Here is a 10,163-nt window from a genome sequence, read left to right as displayed (position 1 = left end):
GCTGTCAGACCAAACGGCAGCAGCGGGGCCCAGAGACTCAGCAGGGTAGAGAGCTCGGCGACCCAGGGGGCGGTGGACAGGGCGATCACCGGCGGGGGCGGCATCAACATGCTCCCGGTGTGGTGATGAGGGCGCGCGGGGCGCGGGCGGCGGTGGCGATGGCGCCGCTGCAGAGGTCGGCGAGGATGGCGGACAGCCAGTGGGCCGGGTAGCCGGCGTGGGCGAGGTGGGTGGCGAGGCGGAGGAGGGCGGTGAGGTTGAGCGGGGAGTAGACGGGGCTCATGGTGGTGGTGTTGCGTGGGAAGGGTAGGCAGGTCTTGAGGAAGAAGGCGTGCAGCCATTTCTCGAGGACCGCGCGCGGGAGGAGGTCGTTGTTGCCGCGGGAGAGGCGCTTGGGACGGCACCCGCCCCAGACGATGTAGCCTTCGGCGACGAAGTCGAGGGAGGTGAGGTGGGGATAGCCGGTCATGCGCATGACTTGCAGCATGTCGGATTTATCCATGGGGCCGAGAGCTTCTTCGCCCTCGATGTACCCGGGTATGCGAGCCATGGCGAAGTGGTCCTTGATGCGCTTGTCGTCGTGCAACACCAAGTACTCGGACTGGAAGTGCTGGTGGGAATTGAACTCGGGGGGGTTCAGGAGGACGGTGAATCTCAGATTGGACTCGCCGCCTTCACGGAGCAGCGGTCGCGCGTAAAGAGCGAGGGGAAACATACCGCCGACGTAATCACTTTTTGGGGTTATTAGCAAAGATCTGAAAGTCAGACTTTGTGGTAGACGGTGAAAACTTACGGAATATTGCTCATGTGGATTCGGTCATACTGGCGGGGAAATCTAGCTGGATTGATTTTGGCATCCGGCAAAGGGGACCGGGCTTCGAGACAGTCCCAGCGAAGGCGCTCCATAACGTCAGTCATCTCCCCCACCATAGCTTCGATCATAAGCCGGTTCTCTCCCCCAAGTCTGGCCAGCATCAGAGCTGTGGTGGTGAAGAAATCTCCGACATTCTCAAGCACCCCTTTGTTGCTGGAGATTGCTGGAAACATGTTGGCAATCTCGGTGGGGTCGCCCTCAATGGCCGGTACCTCGTCCTCGTCGTCCACCATGGGATACAACGGGTCGTCGGCGTAGTTGCGGACTTCGGAATAGTCGAAGTCGATGAGGGTCAAGTTGGTGACCCAGTTTTCATCGATGTGAGCTGCAAGCTTTTGTTTGGCATCTTCAGATCCCTGTCTGTACCGCTTCATCAAGGCGACAAGCGGCTCATCTCGTCTCTCGGCGAAGCCTTTGGACGGAAGGACCACGCCGAGGTCTTCGAAACTCTTACGGTCGAGCTTGAAGCCTGGCTCCGTCTTCGTACGGCCGTCGTAGCCGTACATTGCCGACCTCTTGGCCCTCTCGTCATTGACCCTCTCTAAGATGGTGCGTCTAATGGTACCTGGGCTGTAACAAGCCTTTTGGGGAGGTTTCTGCCATCGGCAGAGAACCTGCGCAACCGCCTTGCGGGTTGTGGGAGAGAGATAAAGCCAGTCATATAGAGGCTCATGTTCGGTTTCAAGGCCTTGAAGGACGGCTTCAATGTGCGTTTGAAGCTTTTCGTTGACTGCTGCTGGTACAACCTGGGTAGCATACAGATATGCCATGATAGTGGATGCGTCCTCAATTCCCGGGGTCTTTTTGATCCTTAGGAACGAGTAAAAAACCATCATGTCAAGAAAGATGAGGGTCCGGGCGATTGCGGTCGCATTGATGTCCACGAGCGTGATGTGAAGGTCTTTGCAGATTCGTTTCTTTTGTGACATCTCCTGCATGCCCACCATGACGAGGGTGCTGAAGACATGACGACCGTCGCCGCTACCGCACCACATTAGGGATACCGAGTCCTGAGACGAAGAGGACTTTATCAGGCGCTCGTCGAAGAGAGATTCTGCCGTGTCGTGCCCGATGGCATAGTACTCGGGTGTACTCTCCAAACCGGTCATTAGTCGAGGGAGGCGATCAAACATCAACTTCCGATGCGTTGGTACATCCACGGCACTTCCTGCCGTCGCCCAGGCGGTGAGGGCTTCCAGGCTACCGAGGACATGGTCGGCGGCAGCACCATCCCTTATTTTCTCGGAAATGCTTCGGGCCTCCTCAAATCGTCTCCCGTGTATGTAGCATTTTGCGAGGCGTTCATGGAGAGTCTTCTTCTTCTTGACCGCTGCGTCTGAATCATCCTGCGTGAGCTGAAGAGACTTGAGGATGTATTCGATGGCAGAAGAATAGTCTCCCAGCTCAAACTTGACGCTAGAAAGATTGGAAAATGGCGATGGGTCGTTGGGTGCGAGTGCGGCCGCCTTCTCATATTCGCGGCCGGCTGTGGGTGAAGTAGGTGTAAGTTTGTATTCGGTCAACGACGGTGAAAATTCGAAGTTCTCGAACAAAATTGGGTTTGGACTTTGGAGGTGAAAGACACCGGGGGCCAGGGCACCCACCTTCTGCGAGCTTCCCGAGCTTGTACAACTCGTTGCCCTGCTTTCTAATGGTTTCAGCCATGGTCGTATCCGGGGACGCCATTTTAATGCGAGTTGTTGACTGCTTTCCCGGCACCGCTAGCATACATGTACGGTATGTTGGGGGATTGCGGGGCCATGAAACAGCGATTTCCCCATAACGCGCACACCCCCAAAGCGGGGCATCTTTTTACGCGACACACCTTCCTATCTTCTACAGCTGTCCCTACCAAAAGTCTTTGCTCACCGCACATTAAACTGTTAGTGGTTATGGGCCTTTTTCTGCTAAGCAGAACTACTAGAATTTGGAAAGCGGTCAGCAAAGTTTTTGGCAGGGACTTCCGTCCACCACTTTTCTCCCCAACCAAAAATGGCAATCCCTTCCAAAGAAAGCCAGATAATCTTGGCGATTGAAGCCATCCGGCAAGGCAAAAAAGCTTAGCCGTCGGAAAGCCGCGACAATCTACAATGTGCCTGAAAGTACTCTCCGCTACAGAATGAACGGACGAACGTGTTGGAAGACCAACAGCCACTGACCCAAGATGTCACACACACAGGAAGATGGATATTCACACGGCTGAGCCTAGGAGGCTGAGACTCTGCCAAAGTCAATTGTCATTGTCCCCCTCTCCCCTCTGTAAGGGGGGTTCCAAACCCGTGATATTTCTTTCTGAGCAGCGATGGTGGCACCGCATGCAACCGCACCTGGCCTAAGTCGAGTGATCTTCTCCGGCCTAAGCCGACCGATCTCTTGCCACCACGTTCTGGGCCTTGACCCATTGACCCTCCTGTGCTCAGACCTCCTGGTCTACCTTCCAACAGAACGCCAAAGCTAGAGTCGCGTCCTGCAGCCCATAGATTGACAATCACCGAGGAAGAAGCAGTTGTCCATTACATACTAGACCTAGATACGCGAGGATTCGCGCCCCAATACGCTGGTGTTGAAGATATGGCCAATTTGCTACTCGCGCAACGCGACGGCGGACGTGTCGGTAAGCACTGGGCCGAAAAGTTCGTCAAGCGACAACCAAAACTCAAGACGCGTTTCAATCGCGCATATGACTTCCAGAGAGCCCTCTGCGAAGATCCAGAGCTTACTGGCGCGTGGTTCAAGCTTGTGCACAACATGAGAGCGAAGTACGGCATCCACGACTGCGACTTCTACAACTTCGACGAGACCGGCTTTATGATGGGCGTTATCTGCGCGTCTATGGTAGTGACACGCGCTGATCGACGTGGAAGGGGCAAGGCAGTTCAGCCTGGCAATAGGGAATGGGCAACGGCGATTGAGTGCATCAATGGCGAAGGGTGGTGCCTCCCGCCGTTTCTGATCGTGCAAGGCATGTACCGCCTCGCAAACTGGTACACGGAGAGCAACCTTCCGCTCGACTGGGCTATCAAACCAACTTCCAATGGGTGGACCGACAACGAGACCGGCGTAGAATGGATCAAACACTTTGATAAGCACACAAAGTCTCGTACGAAGGGTGAGTATCGGTTGATTCTGCTTGATGCGCATGAGAGTCACATGTCGGCCAAATTCGAAGCCTTTTGCAAGCAGAACAACATTGTCACCATCAGCCTGCCGGCTCACTCATCCCATATAACCTAGCCACTCGATGTTGGTTGTTTTAGTGTCCTGAAAACGGCGTACGGTCGGCAAATCGAGCACTTCGTCAGAGCGCATATCAACCACATCACCAAGGTCGAGTTCTTCCTCGCCTTCAAAGCCGCCCACTTTGCCGCCATGACCGAGAGCAACAGCAAAGGGGGTTTCAGAGGTGCAGGTCTAGTACCTTTTGACCCCGATTCAGTGATATCCAAGCTGGATGTCAAGTTACGGATGCCAACACCAACTGGTCCCCCCCCCCCGCCGCTGCCGATCCTTGGTCCTCCCAGACGCCACGGAACCCAACAGAGGCTGTCTCGCAATCCGAGTAAATCAAAAGTCGGATTGCCCGTCACCAGGGAAGCTTGCCGACGCAAATTCTCACTGTTGTCGACCAGCTTGCGAAGGGGACGCAGGCGTTGGCGCACTCGGTTGCCCTAATGACGGGTGAGATACGTACCTTACAGAAGGCAAATGAGGCACTGAGCAAGCGCCGAACGGCCAAAAAAACACGTGTGCGTCTTGGAGGATTACTTACTGTAGGAGATGCACATGATCTATTAGCCCAGAGAGAGGTGCAGGAACAGGTAGAGCGTGAAACGCGGGAAAATGGTGGTCGGCGGGGTCGAACAGAGACGGCTCCACGGCGTTGTGGCAAGTGTGGAAAGCCTGGGCACAATGCGCGCACGTGTCAGGGAGATGTGGTAATGTCAGATGTATATAACTCTGTATAGTTTCGGTGTATTATAGGCGTTGTGGTGGTGTAATTAATGTTTCTTGTCGTGTGGTTGTGAAAAAGTGCGCCGCTTGGGGGTGTGCGCCGCTTGGGGGTGTGCGCCGCTTGGGGGTGGACCACGTTAACGAAAAAGTTTCAGAACAATATTGTCCTCCGGACAGGATAAGACGACTTATCATGAGTTTGGGGGCAGCTCCCGTTCATTGGATGGCACCCTATCCCTGACAGGAGAGCAATGGAACCGGGCCCATCCGAACCAGCCCAATCCTGAACGAACAGTGTGCATGTGGACGATGGTGTTGGTCATATCTTGGTCCGTGGTTATATGGAGCCCTATAACAATGAATACGGTAATATTTCGGCTCTGTTAATGAATTTGTAATTGCCTGTAAGTATGCCGTTAGATATGTACATGCACCTATGTTTTGATCTTTGATGCGGGATAGTTTTGCATAGGTACCTAATTAGACTAAAGTCGATGACGTTAACTGATGTCAGTGAGTCGTGTGACTCGTGTCTTTGATGTTATGTTGGGACGAGGCGCCCCAGGTTTTCTCGCCAGGGCTATTAATTCCAGTGCGCTTGGATTGTCCTTGAGCTTCGTGGTCTGCCAGGTCGTAGAGGAAACTCGTTATTGCCACGAGTATTCCGTATCTTGACCGTACTCTGGTTTCTCTTTTATTCCTTATTGAATTGAGAAATCGAGTCGGGAACAGTGAGATTCTCACTGCACTCCAATTGAATCATGATCCCCCTAGTTGCATGGTTAGCGCGTATCCCATCACAATGCCCCGTTAATCGTGTAGCCCTAGATCCATGGCCAAATGCCCTCGCCACAAATGCGACTAAAAGTAGCCCGGGGGTTATTTATCCCTGAGTTACCCCGCATGCCTTTGATAAGACAAGCGTTGTTTGCCATCGCTCACATGGGATGACATGGCAAATGGCATGCGTGTATTTTTAGATGGTTACTGCCCGGAATCGAGATGTTGGCTTCCCCGAGAAGCCCGGGCATTATGGAGGTCCATCTTGCTGGGCATTTCGGCCCTGCATTGTGGCTGGGTAGCCAGCCGTTGGTGATTGATCATCCACGACAAACCAACGGCCAAGGCGACCGAAGATGCTCGCTCGGAAGAGGTTGAACTCCTCGTGCTCCGTACAAGTTTCATAATCTGCCGATGCATGTACCGGTTCTTGTGCATCCAGCTTTGCTTGAGGGCAGCCCAATCGACACGCCAAATACGGGTAGTCAGGGCCCAGACATCCATACCTCGGCCTGTGGGGTGCTTTGGAAAGAAAACGATGGGAGGGGGGACTCGAGGGAAGTTCCAGATCCGAATTGCCTTGAGTTCACATGTGACACTCGGAGCACAGTCTCGTAAGCGGTACAGGGCATCTCAGTGGCTCCCCGCCGTGCCCGCCCCGTTTCTGCCCCATCCAACCATGTGGAAGAACCCCAAACCCAGACACGGTGGGGCCCTGTGTTTTTGGATGCATTTTGCCGTTGGCATCTGATCTCATCCCGTTCTTGCTGGGAGTCTCCCCGTCATCCCGCTCAGCTGACGTTGTCCCACCTGAAAAGACCCAAGAACCTCGTTTTGCAACCATGTCCGTCTCCCAGTACAATAATTGACGTCTGCACACCCGATGCAGTTCTTATATTTTTGAATATTGGTTATTGCAACTTCTGGCCCGGCCCTGCGCTGCGCCGCAACATTTGATACCTACCTATATACCATTGCCCCTCTGCCTACTTCTCGGCGCTTTTGGTCCGAAGTCAGGGTACCGAACGACACCGAACCCAGACGAAACTGGATCATCCCACACCGGCTGGCCAAAAACAGTTTGCTTGCCGCCACGAACGAGCCCAGCGACTGCTAAAGGGTTGGATGCCGGGTGGCCTCTCGTAATTCTTAATTAAATACCACGGGATTGAGTCGCCAACCGAAGCTGTCGAACGAGCGATCGAGCGAGAACGCACAGAGAATCGGGCCCGCGGGCGACGAGTCGATTGGGAAGGATATCGAATCGAATGAACTCGCGATTGGCCTAATCCTCGATGTCAATGTCAAATTGATTCCGACCACCGGCACCGCTGGTTTCTCCCGTCTGTGGTCAACAACAGCAAGATGGAGGAGCAGGGTCGCAGTCACATGCTGGCCGCCGACCGCCCGCCGCTGACGCAACCTGCACCGCCGAGAGCGGATTCGGGGCCGCATGAGGCCGCAATGCAGCAAACAACGGGCACCACAACTTCAGCGGGATTGCCCACAGATGCATCAAGATTAAACACAGGCCCGCTTTCCGTCAGCCATGATACCGACGAGGCCAAGCCGGCGAACGGCTACTCGGCCCAGAGAAATGCCCCGGTGTCGCTCCAACTCCCGCCTCTCGCACTCGAATTACCTCCCATCCAGCCCTCTCAAGAGCTATCCGCGGGCCCTTCAGCCCACACCTTACCGCCGCTCTCGTCTGTCACGGGCACCCACGGCCATGCGCCGCTCCCGAAACCACCGGAACCGTCCCATCCCGCCCCCCAACCAACCCACTGGCCCAGCCTCAACCCCTTCACAACATATTACAAACCCAGCTACCTCGACCCGGTGGAGTCACCGCCGAGCATGTCGTCGGACCTGGGCCCGAGCCGCAGCGTGAGCCTGGATGACCCCGACGTCAGGATTGCCGCCGAGGCACTGGGCCAAATGAGAACAGGTGCGTCGCTATAACATTGTTTGGTTTCGATACTCCAAAATGCTGATCCTTCTTCTCCCGAACAGAGTGTCCCTCGTCACCCCGCAGAACGTCCCGAGACCACAAGACCTCGAGTCCGTCGCCGCATAGGCGTAACGGTAGCAGGGGCGTCGAGCCATTACTGTCGCTCATCACGACGTCATATCCGCTACTAGGCACCACGATCGAAGGCGCTGCTTCTGCCTACAATACCGGCAAGAATTACTCGCCCCACATTAAGTCTGGCGCCGAGTACGTCGAAAGTCTGGTCAAGCCGGCGGTGGAAACGGTGGGTCGGAAGACAGGCGTGGAGGGTGGGATGAGGTGGCTCTTTTCGATGCGGGGCCGGAAACAGCGCTCGACCACGGATATCGAGACGGACGAGCGCGGGAACAGCAAGCGGCGCCGGTCGGACAGGCACGACAAGGGCAAGAAAACTGCGCACGCCTCCCCGCACGACTCGGGTGCCGATGGCGAGGACCGCCGTATGTCGGTCAGCACCGTCGACACGCTCCCCGCCTATGACGACCAGAAATCGCCCGCATACACCGAAGCGGCCGAGGACCAGACGACGCCGCCGCCCCCGGGTTCTTCCCAACAATGGGGCCAGCGGTTCGTTGTCACCACCTCTGGACTGGGCGTCGCCATGAAGCAGGAGAGTATGAAAAGCCTAAAGTACTGCCTGGGAGTAGTCAAAGACACCAACGGGTACCTCCAAGACATTCTTGTCAAGCTCCGAGGCGTCATCGACGAGTACGACCGCACATCCCAAGCCGACGGCGGCGGCGACGGCGAACAGAACAACAACCCAACCGCCAACCACCGCCCCGCCCCCACCCCCGCCACAGCCGAAGACCGCAGCCGCCTCCTCCAGCGCATGAACGAGCTGCGCGACGAGCTCTTCCGCGTGATCCACCGCTCCGTGCAAACCGTCTCCAAATACACCGGCGGCGCCCTCCCCGAAAACGCGCGCAACCTCGTCCACAGCCAACTCATGAGCCTCCCCGGCCGCTACCAATTCCACTACATGCGCGAGACAGAAGGGCGGCGCGGCGGCGGCGAGGAGACCGCTGACGCCGGCCCCGGCGCGCGCACCCGCGACAGCGCACACCTCGCGCTGCTGTTTGCCAAGGAGGCGCTGGAGATGATGGCGCAGGTCGGGGAGGTGCTGACGAGGACGGTGGTTAGTGCCGAGCAGTGGTGTGAGACGCTGTATAAGGAGAAGAGTGAGCAGGCGCCGGCGATGCAGGGCGGCGAGGATGGGCTACCGTTGACGTCGGGGGCGGCGGCGGCGGCGGCGGGGGTGAGGGTTGTTCCTGCTCCTGTTGCTGCTGCTGCTGCTGCTGTTGCTGTGGATCGAGACGTGGATATGTCTGGTTAGGCGTTGGGGGGGTGGGGGCCATGGAATCATGGGAGGAGGTTCCGGATTGTGATGCTGCTTTGGTTGGTTATTAGTTGGTTGGGCTTTGGGGGGAGGGGGGATCACGGTTGGTTCAATGGGCTGTTAGAGGAAGGGGACGGCGGGGCGGGGGCAAAAAGAACCGTGGCATCCACTTGGCTTGGGGGAATACCTTTTTCGATTGTTACGTGTTGGAACGTCTGCTTTTCTGTTTGATCGTCCTGGGAGACCCGGTTGGTTGATGACGGTCCCACCTACACTCTTTTGTTTCTCTTTGTTTGTTTTAGTTTTGTATCGCTACTAGTACCCAGATACCAAATGGCATGGCTGCCTTTTCTTTCGTCCATATCAGTTGTCAGTTTGAAGATGTGGTTTCTCAGCCTGGCTTGGTAGAGTGTCCACTGCTTCCATATCCTTTCCATATGGCACTCCTCATCGAAGTATACTGGAAGAAAGGTTTAGCCCTTCTGCGTGGGATGGAGGAGCCGATACCTGCCCAACGGAGCGGTGATGGAGGCGAGACGACAGGGGCTTGTAAAACACGGTTAGGGGTTAGGGTTTAAGAATTTCAACGGATCAATTCAAATGAGATAATGAGTGTATTCGTACAAACCCTCCTTCATTATCATCCTACCATCGGTCATCGAAAGTGAAACTTCCACATCTTGGCTCACCCCCCCACCCTTTTCCTCCCCAACCAGATCAACAATGGCGCGGCGTAATCTACTCCTATGCTTCGACGCCTTCGAGACTCTGTTTCACCCAAAGAGACCAGTGGCCGAACAATATGCAATAGTTGCACGGCAATGCGGGCTTGACGGCTTCACTACTGAAGACGTCCAGGCTTCTTTTAAGAAAGCCTTTTCATCAGAGTCTAAAGCCCATCCGAACTATGGCAAGGCCAACGGCATGGGTGCCCCAAGGTGGTGGACCAACGTCAGCATCACAGCCCTCGCTTCCTTTTGACTATGAGAACCGTAACTGATACGCCACCAGGTGATCACCAAAACCTTTCAACCCCTCGCGGGCAACAGTGCAGAACTACCCAAGGATCTGGCCTCCAAACTCCTGCACCGCTTCGCCTCAGACGAAGGATACACCCTCTCTCCCGGCGTGGCCCCGCTGCTCCGATCACTCAAACAACCACCACCATCACCCCCGTCCCAATGGGTCCCCCCCACAATAGGCGTCAT

At 55.8% G+C, this 10,163-nt stretch overlaps 3 protein-coding genes across 3 annotated transcripts; 2 read left to right on the top strand and 1 right to left on the bottom strand.

The window, feature by feature from the left end:
• Positions 1-103: 103 nt before the first annotated feature.
• On the bottom strand, positions 104-2,560 carry CHGG_10765 (uncharacterized protein; the record flags this gene model as incomplete). Its single annotated transcript, XM_001226031.1, has 3 exons — positions 104-731; positions 794-2,360; positions 2,479-2,560. The coding sequence occupies 3 exons, from the start codon at positions 2,558-2,560 to the stop codon at positions 104-106; spliced, it is 2,277 nt and encodes a 758-aa protein (XP_001226032.1).
• An 885-nt stretch (positions 2,561-3,445) lies between these two features.
• CHGG_10764 (uncharacterized protein) lies at positions 3,446-4,108 on the top strand (the record flags this gene model as incomplete). Its single annotated transcript, XM_001226030.1, has 1 exon — positions 3,446-4,108. The coding sequence occupies one exon, from the start codon at positions 3,446-3,448 to the stop codon at positions 4,106-4,108; it is 663 nt and encodes a 220-aa protein (XP_001226031.1).
• Positions 4,109-6,970: 2,862 nt separating this feature from the next.
• On the top strand, positions 6,971-8,952 carry CHGG_10763 (uncharacterized protein; the record flags this gene model as incomplete). Its single annotated transcript, XM_001226029.1, has 2 exons — positions 6,971-7,553; positions 7,619-8,952. 2 exons carry the CDS (start codon positions 6,971-6,973, stop codon positions 8,950-8,952), a joined length of 1,917 nt encoding a protein of 638 aa, XP_001226030.1.
• Between the last annotated feature and the right edge of the window lie 1,211 nt (positions 8,953-10,163).

Source organism: Chaetomium globosum, genomic scaffold, assembly GCF_000143365.1.
Source record: "Chaetomium globosum CBS 148.51 scaffold_8 genomic scaffold, whole genome shotgun sequence".
NCBI lineage: Eukaryota > Fungi > Ascomycota > Sordariomycetes > Sordariales > Chaetomiaceae > Chaetomium > Chaetomium globosum.
The sequence above is the reverse complement of the archived record's forward strand: the minus strand, read 5'-3'. Positions and strand labels throughout refer to the sequence as shown.